Source organism: Urocitellus parryii, chromosome 9 (assembly GCF_045843805.1).
Source record: "Urocitellus parryii isolate mUroPar1 chromosome 9, mUroPar1.hap1, whole genome shotgun sequence".
NCBI classification, from domain to species: domain Eukaryota; kingdom Metazoa; phylum Chordata; class Mammalia; order Rodentia; family Sciuridae; genus Urocitellus; species Urocitellus parryii.
In genome coordinates, this window is record NC_135539.1 from 103,269,231 (window position 1) to 103,289,253 (window position 20,023).

A 20,023-nucleotide genomic window follows, 5' to 3' on the forward strand; every position below is an offset into this window, starting at 1 on the left:
AATGTAACTGCATTTATGGTTTAGTACTCCTTGGTTTGGAAAGAGAAGACTGGTCTATTTTACTAAAATACCCTTATTTTCTATAGAGTCCCTCCAAATGCCATTTTAATAAAATACTTGATGTTTACTAATCCATGATTACCCAATTAGTTGTGATTCTAGGCAGCCAGTAAACTTCTTGTCCTATTTCTACTTCTGAAAAACAAAGTGGGTTGGGCTTGGAATGGCCATAATTTTAGTCATTTTGTGGGTATGCTCAGTTAGCACCTGTAAACTCATAGGGCCATCTCCATTCTTTCCATTCTCTATTTAAATGAAAAGGAGTATGATATGATTCTTTTAGTACACTCACAACTAGATTCATGATTGACTGTTGGTCTCCAGAAGCCCTGAATACAGTCTGATATTCTGGGTGTGTAAGTATTGTTTGCTCATTTTGGTTTGCTTTTCAGTGTTTTAATTTTAGACAGCTCCTTCATTTTATGTGCCCTTATTCTAAGAAGAGGCAGGATTCTTCCATATAAAAACTCTAATGTTACCATAATATTATCTTCAAAATGTAGGTTCAAAATCAGAAGTAGATGTTGTGAGTTCATTGTGAGCTAATAGTACATTATTTGAAAGTGGAACAAGAATAATTCTTCTTTTTGATTCCATTTCTTGGATCCTAGTGTGCTCTAAAGTAGTCCAAAATAGTACCATATTGGTTCAACCACTTGAGAGCCACTGAGGTAGCTACTAAAGAGGGCTTTTACCTAAAGTGCCCAAAGTTGATTTCTTTAAATATCTTGGTCATACAAACCACCTAAGTCCTTCCATGTTCAAGGCCACTCAGCAATTCTACCAATGCTGCAAGTTACTGAATTGTTTTTGCCACAATGCTTGTTTTGAAAAATAAACCATAGGCTGGACATGGCAGGGCATGCCTGTAATTCCAGCAGCTCCAGAGGCTGAGGCAGGAGGAATACAAATTTAAAGCCAGCCTTAGCAACAGCAAGGTGCTAAGCAACTCAGTGAGACCCTGTCTCTAATAAAATACAAAATTGGGCTGTGGATGTGGCTCAGAGGTTGAGTGTCCCTGAGTTCAATCCCTGGCAACCCCCTCCAGGTAAATAAAAAATAAAAAAATAAACCATAGAGTGTTTTAGTGAATTTAAAAATAATTTTTGATATATCATGCATTGGACATGAATCAATACAAATTTAATTCCATGAAATATTATGTTTATGTATATATGTAAATATGAACTGCAAATACTGAATTGGACATGTATGTACATGGATGTATGCAAGTACTTATCTTCCTTGAGATATATATCAGGGTAGAACTGATAAGTATAATAAGTATATGTCTGAAGCTTTATCTTTAAAACTTTATAGAAATAATAAATAATAAATATTCCATTTCATTTAAAGATATCTTAATAACTAATACTTTTCTTTAAGAGTAAATGTTTCATTTACTAGAGTCACTTGTGAAATACTAACCGTTTAACAAGACAATGTAATAAAGCAACTATTTCAGAAACCAAAGTGCATACTAAATTTTTCTAAATTTTGCTCTATAGAATATGCAAGTATCTTAAATAGGTCACAATTCATACTAGATTAAATTGTGGCATAATTCAATGGCATTCAGTTCACATTTTAGAAATCATGACTTTAAGGTACAACATCTTTTTAAAAATAAATTCAAAGAGGATTTTATATATATAGATATGTGTGTGTATATATATATATATATGCAATAGATAGAGCATTTATATCAATTAAGATAATTGAAATTGAATATAGTATGTATAAAAGAAAGGGTATTTATATCTATTAGATATTGGAGGATGCATTCTGCTTAAAAATGTATCTTTTTAAGAAGTCTTTCTTGTGAAATCTGGATTTTACAATAATGATCACATAAATATCTTGGTGCACAACAGCAACTTCGGGGAGTAATCTGGAGAAAGAGAGTTCTACTGGTATCTGTTTTTAAATAGATCTCTCTTGATATATACATACAGATATAGATAGATAAATATATATATATATATATATATATGTGTGTATATATATGTAAGCACATATATATCTATGTAAATATCTATGTAAACAGATGTAGATATCTATCTTTATATCTATCTATATAAATTTTTACCTAAAACTTCCTGCACATATGGGCCTATAGTTCTATATTTGTAGTTAAAATTAAAACTGTTCAGAGGAGGAAACCATCTGAGCTGCTCTCTCATGCCAGTTGGTGGCATTTTAGAGCACTTGAGTTGTTGGTTACTCTTGATGGTAGTGTTTGAATTGGTGGTTCCTTCCACTGGGAATCCCATTTCTCTGTGGTGTGTCACTCACCTAAAATGTTTCTTCTCCTGAAAATATCCCCTGACTGCTCCTTCTCCCTCTTTTAGCCTAAAGCTTCTTAAAAATGTGAAATGCACTGCAGTCATTTGTAGCTTTGCCTTGCTTTCCTAGAATAGCTAGTCAAGAAGCATATGCTAAGAGAAGACATAAAAACGTGTAAAACGTGGACCAGAAGCATAGTTACCTAAGACAAAAATTATAGTTAGACAAACCAACAGTCAACATTCTACCTAATGCTTTAAACACTTTATCAATTCTCCACCTTTCTGTATCTCCATAGAGCACCAACTAAAAGGCAGACCAGTAGAATAGAGGAAGGAGAAGAGGGGAAGAGAGGAGAAGAGGGAAAAAGTAAAGGGAAAGTGGGAACTGAAATGGAGTAAATTAAATTCTACACATGTATAATTTTGTCCAAATAAACCCAACTATATAACTATAATGCACTAATAAAAGTCATCAATTCTTATTAAGCCAGGAACAATAAAATAATGTTTAACTCCACCGTAGCATTATTATGGAGATTATAGTCATGTGTTAAGGCAGAAATAAGATATAGGGTTATTAAAAAGGAATAGAGAAACTTATCAAGATTTTTCAGAAAATGAATCTATACCAAAAAGAAGAAAACCAAAACCTATTCTAAAAAAATAACAATAAGATGGCCAATTTTAAATAAGCACACAAAATAAATATTTTATATGACTTAGCAATAAGAATTATGAAGATGACCTGATTTATAATGGTAACAGTATTTATAATATCTAGTATAAGCTGACAAAACTTGGGCAGGATCTGTTTAAGGAAAATAAGAAAAGATTGTGATTATTTCAATATTAGTAAGTTCAGAGATAATTTTAAACAATAAAATTGAGAAGAGAGTCAATCATCAGATACTGGAAATAGAAAATAGTAATAATAATATAATATTCTGCTTAAAGGAAACATACATCAATGGAAGACAATAGCACAGAGAATGACTCATGAGAATATATTTTAATATGCTTAAGGTGGCATTCCATTAATTATTGATTCAGCAAATATTTTGTGGCAGCCGTTGTTAAGATATTGAAAATGCAGAAGTAAATAAAACAAAGTTCCTGCCTCATAATATGCGTTTCTTGGTAAATTTTTAAATAACTATAGGAAAAACTAGAATATATTTTACTCTTTTACTGTATGTCAAAATAAAATGCAAGTGGGATATAGTGGTAAATGGCTGTAATATAGGACAAAGAAATATCCTCCATATGGTAAGAGTAATTACAAATCAATAATAAAGATGAAACTCCCAAGTGTAAAGCAAATGGCAAAAAAAAGACAAATAGAGAACAATAATGTGAAAGAAGATCAAATGCATTATTCATTCTGGAAATAGAAATTAAAAACTAGAATTAAATAGAAGTTTTTAATTAGAATTATCTGATGCTAGTTGGTCTCTCCCAGAAATACCTGGTCAAATCCCCCCCAAATGCTAGAAATTTTTAGCCTGAAAATGATTGCAAAACTATGAAGTATGAGAAGGAAGCAAAGTGCTTGAGAAGTCAGTTGCAATGAACTCAGAAATAAAATAGTTAGATGAAAATTCCATTTTATTTAAAAATTCACAAACTACTACAGTTTTTACAGATCATCAAATTTAGTGTCACCATATAAGAGTATGAACCTGAAGCCTATTCTCTTCAGAAAATGAAAGTCATAGCAAATGTGTGTTTCAAAAACCATTTGTGGTTACTTCTCTATCTTCATCATTTGGAGACTGTAAATATAATCAGCCCTGATAATATTAATATTTAGATACAGTTTTTTATTGTTTCAAAGAGGAAATAGAGGATTATTTAAAAAATGAAAGAGAGCACTTTTTGTTGTTGTTGTTGATTTATCAAGTTTAGAATTAAGGTCTCTCAAATTCTCTACCCATTAAAACTCCTCATTATTAATTTTTCTCTCTTTTACCCTACATTTTATCCTAATCTATTCTTCCAGCATAATTTTTAGAAAGCTTATCCAATGTTTTTCTAATTTTTTGGGCCAAGCATTTGGAGAACATTTTGATTTCAAAATTAAGAAATAATATATGATTAATTAAATAACAAAACTTTGGTATTCTGATAAGGAGTTAGACATTTGGGAAAAATACCACATCATTCATAATATTTTAGCCCAGTTTTCTGTTGTTATTTTGTTAGTACAATCAATGAAGATTTTGTTATTCATGTATTTATAGGGCTGGTTAGTCATAAATATTTTATGATTGGAGACATTTCTAGCACCACCTAATGGCAGTCAAATAAAAAGAAAAAGCTTTTCCCATTGGGAAACTAATTTGCATAATTGAAATGAAGCTATATAGGTAGAGTTGCTTATGTATGAAACTGAAGTTTTATATTCCCTCATGTACCAAATAGGCAACTGTAAATACATCTAGCAGTTGAACAGACAGGGAGTGAAACAGAAGGAATATTTGATAATGAAGTAAAGGAGCTTCTGCTGTCTTTACAAGTATAAGAATAAGAAAATATCTGTGTAGATTTATATGAAGAGTTTCTTTTTACTTTCAGGAGTTTATGCGCTGAGAGTACATTTTCTAAACCCCAGTTAATCTCCTGAAAAAAAAATATATTTGATTATTATATTGACATTTTATTTGTATTATTTTCAGTAATTTTTTATAAATCTTTGACCATCTTAATAGACTAGTCTAATAAAGTATCTTTGATCTCTGATCGCCATTTTTTTAAACCAACTCATATCTTTCTGAATAGCATTGGAATTTTCTGTTGACTATGAATTAAAAAACAATTTAGATCTGGACAAGTAGCTTTTATTTCAGGGTTTACCTATTTATTTCATATTTCCCAGCAGTATTTGAAAAATGTGTTGTAGTTATATCCTTGGCATTTAGACCAATGGATTTGGGTTAATGTGCCTGAAGGAAGGTTTACTGATAGTGCCAGATTCTAATACCTTTTATCCCCTCTCAACACTTTGGTTTGGCACTCTCTTTTAAGATATGAAGAGAGGAGCACTAGGCAGCTGTAGAAGCAGGTGTTTGTTTGTTTGTTTTTTTAATGAACAAAAACAACAAAAAAGAATCTGGTGGTGATAGCAGTAAAGAAAGTTTTGGGGAAGTGCCTTCTCTTTAACTATGATTTCACTCCATGAACATTTACATATGTCAATCATATGATGTTCTATAGCACACTTCACTTCAGTGTCTACTTGCTTAATTCTAATACATCCTTCACAATCCACCTCAGCCCTCATGTCTTTGTGAAGACCTCCGGTCATTACTTTGCTCTTATTTGAACAGTCAGTCATTAAAAAAAAAAAAAAAAAGTTACACCTGTGAATTACATTTCCCTCTTGTATTGGGTCTTCACAGTATATTAATTATACTCATTTGGATTTGTCTGGATCTTCCACTATAGATCATGTTTCCTTAGAGTGAATATTATGACTTTCTTGTTGATCTTTATTTCTGAGAAAATAGTATGTTTTGGTAAAAGGGTAGTAAGAATATTCAAGTTATTTCTACTGTCTACTTTTCCCTATTTTTAATCTATTCATATAGTTGATATCTTTTATATTTAATTTCTGCCCAAAATTGACTAATAGTTACAGTTGATTTTTTTAAAAACTCATATACTTGACTGACTTATCTCAAGCCATGGATCAATATCTAGTTTAAAGGGGCAAGGAAGGTTAACCTCATAGTAAAGGCTATAAAGAGCCAATGCATAACTTTTAAAGGGTAGTCTTCCGCCTAAGAGGTGAAAGACTTATACAATGAAAACTACAGAACCCTAAAGAGAGAAATTGAAGAAGATCTTAGAAGATGGAAAAATATACCCTGTTCATGGATAGGCAGAACTAACATCATCAAAATGGCAATATTACCAAAAGTTCTCTATAGGTTTAATGCAATGCCAATCAAAATCCCAACGGCATTTCTTGTAGAAATAGAGAAAGCAATCATGAAATTCATATGGAATAATAAAAGACCCAGAATAGCAAAAACAATGCTAAGCAGGAAGTGTGAATCAGGTGGTATAGTGATACCAGACTTCAAACTATACTACAGAGCAATAGTAACAAAAACAGCATGGTACTGGTACCAAAACAGGTGGGTGGACCAATGGTACAGAATAGAGGACACAGAAACCAACCCACAAAACTACAACTTTCTTATATTTGATAAAGGGGCTAAAAGCATGCAATGGAGGAAGGATAGCATCTTCAACAAATGGTGCTAGGAAAACTGGAAATCCATATGCAACAAAATGAAACTGAATCCCTTTCTCTCGCCATGCACAAAAGTTAACTCAAAATGGATCAAGGAGCTTGATATCAAATCAGAGACACGGCATCTGATAGAAGAAAAAGTAGGCTACGACCTACATACTGTGGGGTCGGGCTCCAAATTCCTCAATAGGACACCCATAGCACAAGAGTTAATATCTAGAATCAACAAATGGGACTTACTCAAACTAAAAAGTTTTTTCTCAGCAAAAGAAACAATAAGAGAGGTAAATAGGGAGCCTACATCATGGGAACAAATCTTTACTCCTCACACTTCAGATAGAGCCCTAATATCCAGAGTATACAAAGAACTCAAAAAATTAGACAATAAGATAACAAATAACCCAATCAACAAATGGGCCAAGGACCTGAACAGACACTTCTCAGAGGAGGACATACAATCAATCAACAAGTACATGAAAAAATGCTCACCATCTCTAGCAGTCAGAGAAATGCAAATCAAAACCACCCTAAGATACCATCTCACTCCAGTAAGATTGGCAGCCATTATGAAGTCACACAACAATAAGTGCTGGCGAGGATGTGGGGAAAAGGGTACACTTGTACATTGCTGGTGGGACTGCAAATTGGTGTGGCCAATTTGGAAAGCAGTATGGAGATTTCTTGGAAAGCTGGGAATGGAACCACCATTTGACCCAGCTATTCCCCTTCTTGGTCTATTCCCTAAAGACCTAAAAAGAGCATGCTGCAGGGACACTGCTACATCGATGTTCATAGCAGCACAATTCACAATAGCAAGACTGTGGAAGCAACCTAGATGCCCTTCAATAGATGAATGGATAAAAAAATGTGGCATTTATACACAATGGAGTTTTACTCTGCATTAAAAAATGACAAAATCATAGAATTTGGAGGGAAATGGATGGCATTAGAGCAGATTATGCTAAGTGAAGCTAGTCAATCCCTAAAAAACAAATGCCAAATGTCTTCTTTGATATAAGGAGAGTAACTAAGAACAGAGTAGGGAAGAAGAGCACGAGAAGAAGACTAACATTAAACAGGGATGAGAGGTGGGAGGGAAAGGGAGAGAGAAGGGAAATTTCATGGAAATGGAAGGAGATCCTCGGGGTTATACAAAATTACATACAAGAGGAAGTGAGGGGAAAGTGAAAAATAATACAAGGGGGAGAAATGAATTACAGTAGAGGGGGTAGAGAGAGAAGAGGGGAGGGGAGGGGAGGGGAGGGGAGGGGAGGGGAGTGGAGGGGGGATAGTAGAGGATAGGAAAGGCAGACATGAGTATGTCAATATGTAAATCAATGGAAGTGTAACTGATGTGATTCTGCAATCTGTATACGGGGTAAAAATGGGAGTTCATAACCCACTTGAATCAAAGTGTGAAATATGATATATCAAGAACTATGTAATGTTTTGAACACCAATAAAAAAAATAAAGGGTATTCTTAATTTTTAAAGGATTCTTGTGTCTATACAAAATATACATTTAAGGATTATAGGCATATTTTTAAGCAAGGGAGATTTAAGATTTAAGTCAAGAAAAAATTTTGAATGTAAAGACAATAAGATAATTGAACAAATAAGTGGATAAACAAAAATGAATCTCTAGCAAAATATAAAAATAGCATTAAAAAAGAAGGATCTATCACCACAGATGTTCATCACAATTTTAGAGGTCCTCTCTATGCAAAAAGAAACAGGAACTTAAAAACCTTTTAATTAAATTGATCAGCTAATCATTATTTTCTACTTCTATTTCATAAAATCAAAGACAATCCATTGAAAGTATGGAACTGTAGAGCAGAATATAAATTAACTGTGTTGGAGAAAAAGAAAGATACATTAAACAGATGCTTTCCTATTTTCACAAAATCACACATAAAACAAATAGGAACTTCTGCTTCAGATTTGTTCATTTTTTTGTTTCTTTGTTTTTGTACCAGGATTGAACCTAGTGCTCTATCTGATGTGCTTATAGTAAAGATGGTCTCCCACTCTGTGGCCACTCTTGTCATGTTGATTGTTTCCTTTGCTGAGAAGAAGCTTTTGAGTTTCAATCCATCCCATTTATTAATTCTTGAGTTTATTTCTTGTGCTTTAGGAGTCTTGTTGAGGAAGTCAGAGCCTAATCTGACATGATAAAGATTTGGGCCTACTTTTTCTTCTATTAGGCGTAAGGTCTTTGGTCTAATTCCTAGGTCCTTGATCCACTTCAAGTTGAGCTTTATGTATGGAGAGAGACAGTGGTTTAATTTCATTTTGCTGCATATGAATTTCCAGTTTTCCCAGCACCATTTGCTGAAGAGGCTATCTTTTTGCCAACACATGTTTTTGGTGCCTTTCTCTAGTATGGAGTAACTGTATTTATGTGGGTTTGTCTTTGTGTCTTCTGTTGTGTACCATGGGTCTACATGCCTATTTGGGTGCCAATACCATGCCCTTTTGTTACTATAGTTCTGTAGTATAATTTAAGATCTGACATAGTGATGCTTCTTCTTGCTAAGAATTGCTTTGGCTATTCTGAGTCTCTTCTTTTTCCAAATGAATTTCATGATTGCTTTTTCTATTTCTAGGAGGAATGTTGTGGGGATTGTAATTGGAATTTTATTGAATCTGTATGACCATTTTGACAATATTAATTCTTTCTATCCAAGAGCATGGAGAGCGTTCCATCTTCTAAGGTCTTCTTCCATGTCTTTCTTTAGTATTCTGTAGTTTTCATTGAATAGGTCTTTCACCTTTTTTGTTAGATTGATTTCTGAGTATTTTATTTTGTTTAAAGCTATTGTAAATGGGGTATATTTCCTAATTTCTCCTTCTGAGAGTTCATCACAAATATATAGAAATGCATTTGATTTATGGGTGTTGATTTATATCCTGCTGCTTTGCTGAATTAATTTATTAATTCTAGAAGTTTTCTGTTGGTGTTTTTTTCTTTATTTTGGATTCTCTTAGAATCATGTCCTGGGCAAATAGTGATAGTTTTTCGCTTCCTATTCTTATCCCTTCAACTTCTTTTTGTCTGTATAATTGCCTGGCTAGAGTTTCAAGGACTATGCTGATAGGAGTGGTGAGAGAGGGCATCCTGTCTTGTTCCAGTTCTTAGACGGAATACCTCCAAATTTTCTCCATTTAGAATAATGTTTGCCTGGGCCTTAGCATAGATAGCTTTTAAAATGTTGCAGTTTGTTCCTCCTACCCCTGGTTTTTCAAGTGTTCTGAACATGAAAGGCTAAATATAATTTTGTATTATATTTAGTCATGTATAATATGTCTCTTTATATATGCATACATAGTTGCTGTACATATTTTGCTATGTTTTGTATTTTCAATCTCATTTTAGCTATTTTCCCAAATGTTTAGTGGTTTTGCATTTTATTGTTCATTTCTCTAATGAGTAATAACATTAAGCACCTTTGTTATATATTTATTCTGGCTTTGTAACTTGTTATGAGAAATATATGTCATAAATATGTTCTCCCACTTATTGGTTGTCTTTCCACTCTCTTATTGATTTATTTAGTGCCAGTGATTAAACGCAGGTGTGCTTAACTACTGAACAACATTCCCAACCAACCTTTTTTATTTTCTTTATTTTGAGATAGTGTTTTGCTAAGTCACTAAAGACCTCAGTAAGTTGCTGAGGCTGGCTTTGAACTCAGGATCCTTCTGCCTCAGCCTCCTGAGTTGCTGGAATTACAAGTGTGTACCATCACTCCTGACCTCATTCTTACTCGTGTCTTTCCATAGAAAAAAGTTTATTCTAATATAGTCTAATGTATTAATATTTGCCTTTATTATTTCACAACTTTTTTCCATTCTGTGGCCTTATAAGTATATTATTTTATGAATAATTTTTAAACTTGCAAACATACTTAGACAAAATCTAAATGTTTTCATGCGGAACTTGGATTTTTCAGATTTTTAGAGTATCAGACCATGAATATATGTCTATTTTATTCATTTGTATATCTGATTAGCCTTGACTAGTAGTTGCATAAACTATTGTTCCTCAAGTATTTCTTGAATGAATGAATAAAATTAGAGATATAAGAAATGCCCAATTATTTCTGTAAACACAAGGAGAAAAAAAACCATTTTAGAACATGTCTACTCTTTTTAAAAAATTAAAAATCTAAATTTTAGCAATTGAGGAATGCATATTTTTCTCTTTTCTACTCACGTTGGCAGTGTTGCTGGTTGCTTGGGTCCACAAGTCTCCTCCTTTTTGGGCCCAAGAAGAAAACACATTCATGAAGCAGAGGAGAAGTCAGGGGAGGTTAAGCTCAACCACACAGCTGCATTCAGAACTTCTGCATATTCTGTATATCTGCTTTCATCCCTTTGGCCAAACCAAGTCACATGGCTGAGCCTAAGTCAGTAAATGAGACTCTAAATATAGAACCTTTCATAAAGAGAGGTATTAATAATTTTGAACAATTATGTATCTTACCATTCTGCCGCATGTTAAATTCGTAATGTTTTCTCCAAAGTATTCTATACATCCATCAAAAGAATTTTGTTTTTAAATACATTCATTTATGAATTTAATTTATTTGAAGAATTGATCACATTTTTTAATCATTTGGCTCAAACCTTTAGCAATAATTAACTAATTGTCAAGATTACATTTGAAGAGATATGTAAATATTCAATTTCCTCATAGATTTCATGTAGAAGAAAATTGCTTGCTGTTTATCTTGATAATAAAGAGATAAATGGCAAGATTGAATTATTTGAAAAAGCTGAGGGAAGTCTACCAGAAAATATCAAATTTCTCTCTCCTATACGAAATTTTCCCTCCATTAGAAACTTGCATTGGTCTGTGCAAAGTTTTATATATTAATTAATCCAAAATCATGTTTCTTTGCAATGTAAGACTTGGAAATTAAATATGTTTTTGGAAAACACATGAACTTGCATATTCCTCAAATGGCATATATAGTTAAGTGTAACCATATTTTTTTATTTTATTATATTTTTGGTTCTAGTATTAAGAGAAATAATGGGTCATGTCTTGCATCTCTATATTTAGTTATTCATTCAAGAAATATTTAAGGAATAGTAGTTTTTTAAATTTATTTTTTTATTGGTTGTTCAAAACATTACAAAGCTCTTGACATATCATATTTCATACATTAGATTCAAGTGGGTTATGAACTCCCATTTTTACCCCAAATACAGTAGTTTATGCAACCACTCTTCAAGGCTAATCAGAAACATGTGTATAAAATAGACATACATCCATGGTCTAACTCTGATGCATTTTCATTCACCAAATTGCCCTTGTGTTAAAGTCATGTAGTTGTTTTCCTAGACTGAGCCATTTTGATGTATTCCCTCACTCAAATCTCTACTGCCACAGAGGTGCCTCCCAACACCATAGAAGAGTTTTGCTGCTGTCACGTTCCAAATCATAGCTCTTTTCCTGAAATGACCCTGAGCTGTTTAATTTTAAAGCAATCATTTCAATTATAATATATGATACCAAATATAAGATAAAAAATTGGTGCCAAAATGATTTCCATGTCTCTCACTTCTTTATCAGAATTTCCCAAAGAAAACTCTGTACCCCCTTCCTGCTGGTCCTGTCCCTGAATCTTTATCATCCAGCTGTTTGGACTTGTGGCCATTCTACACATCTGAGAAATACTTTCATTATCAGCTCCATAAATTTTCTTACAGTTCTAATTATTCTGGACATATTGCAAGTGTTTTTTACGGTTGATTAAGATTCTTAAAGTCCTCTTCTATGTAGCCTTCCATTTTATTGTTCTAGCTTTACTATTCTCTGTATTTTCCCTTTTCCTAAGTATGGACATTTACAGCAAAGGTTTTGTTTTCTTTCTCTTCATTCTCTCTGACACATCGATTCTTGACAGGTGATTGTCAATTCATTTTTGTAGTCCCATCTTCTCTCATGAGGCTTAGTTTCTAAAAGGTAGAATTTTGCATATCATTATTTTAAATACAGTGGCGTAAAACTGAACTTGTACTCCCACCCCCAAATATCCCTCCCTATCTGGCATTTCTATTTCTGTTGATGATGCTGCCTTTATTTCAAGATGGGTGAAAAGATTGCCTCACATCATCACCTCATGTTTTCATTAGCCTCCTCTGAGAAACAGTACAACCTTTCAATCTTCTCAGTAACTTGTCCATCCTTAATTAAAATCCTTATCATCTTTTTCCCAAAGTACAGTGATCTCCTTATTCCTCTGTAACTAAATCATCTGTATCTTCCATATATTCAACCATTAGTTTGGTTTCCCTAATCCTGACTTTGAGCATCCTACTCCTGTTCTTCACACAATTTTTAGAAACCTTCCTTTTACTTACCTACAAATTTTGTGCTGATTGATCAGCCTTTTCAATCCGCTTATTAGGGGAGATGATAACAAGAAAGCTGACAGCAGGGATTCAAGTGAGTTTGACAACTGAAAACTGATTTCATGGGGCAAACAATCTTCTGTGGAGTTACAGAGGTACCAGGAAGGATCACTACTAAATCTAACAGCAAGAAGGAAACATCCAGCCAGGCATAAGCAAGAGAATCATAGAGTTGAGGCCATGATAAGGCAAAATGAGAAGGAGCACTGTGATGAAAGAGTCAAAAGCTTTAGTATTTAGAAGATGGAGATGCAGAAGCTAAGAAGGTGAGGACAAATTTGAGTTTCTTCTTGATTGGGTAGCAGAATACCCAACAATGTTCCATAGGATCCTACTAAAAACAAAACAACGCAAAACAAACAAACAAAAAACAATGCAATACTCATCAAATGACTTCTGCATTCCTATTTCCAAACTTTTGCTGAAGCTCTCTCCTTACCTCTAATACACCTCTCAATTTCTTTCTCCTCCTCTAGAGTCTCCTACTCTACAAAGTACATCTAGATATTGTGTTACGTTCTGGGGGTAGAAAGATAAATCAGACATGACCCCTGAGGGAGCTGTAGTCTATTGATGCCAAGCTCAATCCCCTCACCTGCATAGGTCCTTGGGTGACCAGTCCATCCTGAAGGGAGTTAGATCTCTTTCAGGTGCTTATAATCCTGGCTGACTTATTCCTACTCAAATTGGAATTCATTATTCAAAGTTGTATGCTTGAGCTTTTATTTGATTCTCATGCATGTCCTTGAGCTCTTAATTGATTCTCACAGTAGGATTTGTTCATTATTTTTATGTTTTCAATGAAACTGAAAATTCTTGGAAATGGGAGATGGTGCTCGTTTTAACACACTAAGAGAAATGCCTTAATTTCACAGGAAGAGCTCCACGGTGTGTGTAGAGGAGAGGTATGCCCCAGAGTTTGGAGGTGAAGCTATTAGGTGGTAATGAGAGGGCATCTATAGGACTTTCACAAGTCACCCTGCTTTCTGAACTAGAAATCCTGCTGAGACAAGAGCATGGTATGTCCTGTGCAGTAGTCCAAGGGTCAGTGGAAACCCTGAAATTCTGAAGGCTGCAAACAGTTTGGTTATAGGATGCTGTTTTAGGAAATTAGCTGTAACAGACTTCTTCATGGCAAGTCTTTCCAGTTTCAGCATCTATTACTGGACTGATTCTTTCAGCTTCATAAGTATTTAAACAAGGCCCCTTTGTTTCTTTCACTTATGTCAAAAACCCATTTATTTTTATGACTCTCAGAAAATGTTTTCACATCCATACTCCGAGTATCCAATTTTGGGTTGACAACATGTCTTTTTAGGTTGATGAGTTTTGCATACATTTAAACTTCATTATATATTGATTAGCAGGAGTGCAGGCTTAAGTTTCCAAGTACTGGTTGGCATTTAAAATGGGATATATTTAAAAACAAACGGCTGGGACCATCCCAGTACATTGCTGTGTATAATTTCCTGACTGTACTCACTACATCATAAATAATAATGAAAGTAAATGTACGTTTATCAGAAAGAATCAACAAAACCCCAGCACTGATTTGCTGATCACACTTGTCTCACCAGGCATTAAGGCCAGCTTTCGAACAAGGGTGCCTGAAGGTTTGATTGTCTTTGCAGCATCACCTGGCAATCAGGAAGAGTATCTTGCACTTCAGTTGAAGAATGGTCGACCTTATTTTCTTTTTGATCCTCAGGTAAATTATTAATCATGACAGTTGATATCTCTGAGAGTTTAGTAGGGGCCAGGTACTGCGGTAAGTGCTTATATTTTCATGTTGAATCTTCATCAAAAACTCATGAGGAAATAAGTATAAGTACTATTATTATCTTCACTTTACCAATGAAGGAAAGGAGAATTACAAAAGTGATGTGACTTGCCCACAGTTAAGAGAGCGGAGCTAACTTTCAAACCCAGGTAGTCTGACCAAGAATCCATGTGCTCTCACAACCAAGATCCTACCTTATAAGGAAGATTAAAACTTTTAAATAAATTTGAGTAGAACTGTTTTTATTTTCCTTGAGGACAAAAATTATGCCTTTAATTTCTTTTATTCTTCCCTTCTTCACCCCTCTCTTCATCATTTCACCTGCAAATGTTTAAGTTAAGTAGCTTCAGACTCCAGTAGTTTTACAGTTAAGACTGTTCCCTATGTTGCCATCTGGAAAGGATACAGTAAAACAATTTAAAATATTCATGAATGTTATGAAAGAGAAGAATGGGATGCTATGTGTCATGTGAACATAAAATGAAGGATCCTTGTTCTGAGTTGTCAGTCTTCTCTGAAAGTGGGATATTTAACTGAGATGCAAAACAATGAGGAAAACTGGGTCAGGGTAAGCATATCTCTACCTGAGGGCATTTCCTAGAACTGGGGCAGGGCAGGGGAAACACTAGGGAAAGATGGGGGAAAGGAGTTGGGAATAAAATTTCTAGGAAGAGAAAAATAGCAACTGTTATATAGTAAAAATAGCATATAGGCTGATGCACACTGGTAATTCCATCAACTCAGAAGGCTGAGGCAGGAGGATCACAAGTATGAGGCCAGCCTCTGAAACTTCATGAGACCCTATCTCAAAATTAAAAAAGAATTTTAAAATAATGTACTTGGGATGTTGTTCACAGGTAAAGTACACCTGGGTTCCATTCCCAATACCAAAAATAATAAAAAAGAGTGCTAGACAGAAAAGAATTTATGGCATGTCCAATATACTGACATAAATCTAATGTGGCTGGTGAATACAGAATAAAAGGAAAAGTGGTGAGTTGAAAAGTAGGGAGAGACCAAGCCATTTAGGGACTTGTAAGCAAAAGTAAGGATTTGAATTGTTCCTAAGGACAATGGGAAACCGTTAAATAAGTTGTCTTCATCTTAGTTAAACAAATGTTAGCAAACATTTTATATTAGGCAATGTATAGGGCCTCTCAGTAATTGAGAAATGAGTTAGACTAAATAAAATCTTTGCTTCGCATTTCTTCCAGTCTCCAACTTAAAACTGATGATCTAAGTCATAAATTAAGCTTACTAAGTAAATATTCCACATTCTGTTGGTAAAACTGGCATAGTTTGTACCCTCTGTATCCAAGATGCATCTAGGATCATGGACAAAGAACTCTGGAGCTTTAGTACCCTGGAGGCCCAGTGACCTGGGAGGGGCCAGGCAAGGCCTGCTGGGCCAAGTGTGTGTGAGCCTCATGCCAGGCCCAACAGGCAGCTGAACCCTTCCTGTCTAGTGAAACTGGCCACTAGAAAGACCAGAGACACAGGGGTTTACTCCAAGATTTTTGACAAGGACCTGATAATTCCCTGGTTAGTGTATTGGAGGCCCTCAGTCACAAGGACTTCTGAGTGTTCCCAGGAGCTGAAGCTCCTTACGGGATGTTAACAGGGGGGCAGTGAGTAAGCAAAGAAAAATAATATCACACTGAAGCAGACCCAGCAGCCCCAGAGACAGAGAGAAGATACAGTCATCACAGAAGGCAAGGCAGATGGCAACTGGGAAAAAAAAATCGGTACACTAAAGTCGATTCCATTACAGAACTGAAAATATTATTTTTCATTTGAAACCTTTAAGGAGACTAATTAGAGGAGAGATACACTGAGCTTCAGATTGGTAGGATGGAAGATCAAGTTGAAGGCATTTCTCAAAGTCCATCATCAAAATAAGAAAAAATAAAGAAGATGCTACCACTATTAAGAGATCCAAAAGGAGAACAAAAATACATGTACAATAGCAATGTAGGTGAAAGTGCATGATTTAAGAAAGAATGAACTATGAGTTTATTGAAAGAATAAGCAAAACCTATATCAAGAATGAGCAGATACTTCTATAATATCTCTATTTGCCAGACCTTATTCCAGGTGTTCTCTGTACATTCAAATACACACACACACACACACACACACACACACACACACACACACTAGTAGTTTTCAATAATTCTGTGAAGTAGGTACACTTATTTTTTCTCATTTTACAGAGTCATACTATTAGTAAGGGACAGATTTTTAAACTCAGGAAATTCATCTTCAAAAATGATTCTAGCAATCATGCTGTACTAGTGTTTTTTTGGCAAAAAAAGAAAGGTATTTCTTAACATCCATAGACTCATGAAAAAAAAAATTCTACCCGTCACCCCATTGGAGGAGAATATTTCAGCAAAGCCTCTAGCCAAAAGGAAAAAGAAGTTCAGAAATATCAAACAGAGAAGCAGTGGTGAATAATAAACCTAGCAATATTCAGGAAACCTAAATATTTAATGGCAGAGTGACTAGAAATTTGCTTTACAGAACCAAATAACAATCTTTGAAATAGAAGAAAAATACAGCAAAGACCAGAAAACAGAAGCAAAACCACACACAAAGCCCCAAAGAAAGTGACTTATAATTGTCTGATGCTAAAATTAGCAAGTTGAAGGAGATGGAAAGATGAGTGAATTGACACTTTAAAAATTTTTAGCTTTCTGGGAAGAGGGGGTAAAGAAGATGAGAGTGGTGTCATGTTTTCATAAAATAAGTAAGGAAAATGTTTGGTTTTAATTGTAGAAGAGTAAGTTAATTATTAGTTAGATGAAAATGCTCCACAGAATATACAAATAAACCATATGACAATAACACCAAAAAAAGATCAAATGCTAAATTGTGAAAATCAACAAAAAAAATGAGAGAAAAGGAACAGTACCATTAAACAGAAGAATGTCAACAAGGTATAAAAATCTGGCTCTGCTTTGCTGCCTTCAGCTTATTAATATCTGGTGATATTTAAGAAGAAGTCAGGTGGAGAAAACTCTAAATCACATACATATTTGTTGATAGAACTTTTTACAATATAGGCTCATAGTTTAGTAATCCCATTTTATTTTTGAAGTAGCCCCTTGAGTTAGGTATTGTTTGCATTGGTGTACTTTAGACAAAGTGGCTTAACTTGGGTCACACAGTGGATTTGTGGTAGAACTAGCACCAAGTTTAGTTTAGTTCATTTCATGCAGCTTGGCTAAGAATGTATTACACTCTAGGTACCATATGCAGTCAGGCACTGGGAACACAGAAATGGTAAATGGACAGAATACCATTCTCAAGAACATTAATCATAGATGGTTTGTGACAGGCTTTGAGTATTTAATAAACACACGTGTGTGTGCAGACTTACACACACACACACACACACACACACACACACACAAACAAACAAACATATGGAGTAAAATCTTTGGACAATTAACTCAAAAATGATGTCACCAGATCTGAAGCATGATCACCATCTGTGTTAGTTAGCTTTTCATTGAGGAGACCAAAATAACTGACAAGAACAATTTAGAGGAAGAAAAAGTTTAATTTGGGCTCAAAATTCCACAAGTTCAAGATGTGGTCAGTTGACTCTCAGCAACAAGGTGAGGCAGAACATTATGGTGGAAGGAAACACTATGGCAGAGGAAAGCTGCTCAGCTCCTGTTAGCTGGGCATTACAGAAAGGGAGGGGAAAAGGGGCCTCAGGAAAGATGCACATTCCCGGGCATGCATGTAGTGACCCACCTCCTCTAGCATGCTCACCAGCCTACAGTTAGCACCCAATCCATTCAAACGAGGGTGTACTGATTAGGTCACAGCTTTCACACCTCTGAATCTTCCTACCTGGACACAGGAGATTTGGGGGAACACCTCAAACCATAATGCCATCTCCACAACACGAGTGTTCCTCTCTCTAATATATGTGATACTTTCAGACTGCAGAATAGAAGTGGAAGGAAATCAAACAATACCTCAGTCTACTCCATCACAGTATGCTTATGATCTTGAGAATGGCTGCCAGGAAATTCTCAGGGTCTCATTTTTCTCCTCTCCTTGATAGTGATCAGAGGGACAGGCCAGTGCAACATGATAACAAGAGTTCGGGAGAACATTCACAGGGCATTGCCATTATTTCTGCCTTCTTACTCTTCTCTTTCACACAATCACCTCTACTGCTCCTTCCTACTAGCAGAATTATCTTTCCCAGCTGCTCTGTCTCTACCCTGTACAGCCAATTTCCAACCTGTGTGTGTTTGGCAGGTGACAGCCAACTATTAATAAAGTTGTTACAGCCAGAAGTTGGGAGCTGAGGGGAGAAGGAAGAGTTGAATGATATTGGATAAGAGCATTCATATTTAGAATAAAAACTTTTCTCTACAAGGCAAAAGCAGCGTGTGTTTTTAGCACAATGACAATTTATTTTTAAAAAGTTACTAGTTGAGGAGGATTGTGTTAGGATATATTTGAGAAAATACAATAAGATGTATTATACTAAGTGCTCAAGAATCATGATGCAATCCATGCAGCAATGAGCTCAAGATGTCAAGGCTATGTCCTTCCATACCTCAGAGGAATTTGTATCTAAAAAAGTTAGCTAGACCTATTTGCTAGCTTTGTAATAAAGACTCCCCTGCCCACTTATTTGTAGCTAAATTTTGAAACTGATGGAGAAAATTTTGAACTGTCTTTTTTTGTTTTACTGCTTCTTCCCATTTGGAATAGGAAAATGAATGTAGTTTGTTGTACAAAGTTACAGCTACTGTCCCTTAAATGAAGTTTAGAAGCTTGTTTTATAAGCCTTCCTTTGGTATTGAAATTATTTATATGTTAGATAGCACTTTAAGTCAGTATTAATATCTTTTGTCTTTAAGAAGACAAGATTATCTAGTTAATCTTACAATCCTCATCCTCATTCGCAGGTAATTAAGTACTCAATGTGTCTTTCCTATGTGAACATATGATACAGTGAGGACATAGTCTATGTCTATTTTTTTATAAATATACCCTCAAAACTTAGCACAAACCTCAGAACATAGTTGATGCTTAATGAGTATCTTTTGATGGATTGCTTGACTAGTTTTATAATTGTTGGTAAAAATAGTACTCTATATAATTAAAGAAAGTTATCCATTTTGGGGTTAAAATTTCCAGCTTTTAATGACTTTGTAATACTTTAGTTCTTCTTTGTTT

At 34.7% G+C, this 20,023-nt stretch overlaps 1 protein-coding gene across 1 annotated transcript in view; it reads left to right on the forward strand.

Moving 5' to 3' along the window:
* Ush2a (usherin) overlaps nucleotides 1-20,023 on the forward strand; it is a 748,724-nt gene that overhangs the window by 286,998 nt on the left and 441,703 nt on the right. The window contains exon 21 of the mRNA XM_026388000.2: nucleotides 14,610-14,740. Within this exon, the coding sequence (XP_026243785.2) occupies nucleotides 14,610-14,740 (131 nt within the window). The remainder of the gene's footprint in view (nucleotides 1-14,609; nucleotides 14,741-20,023) is intronic.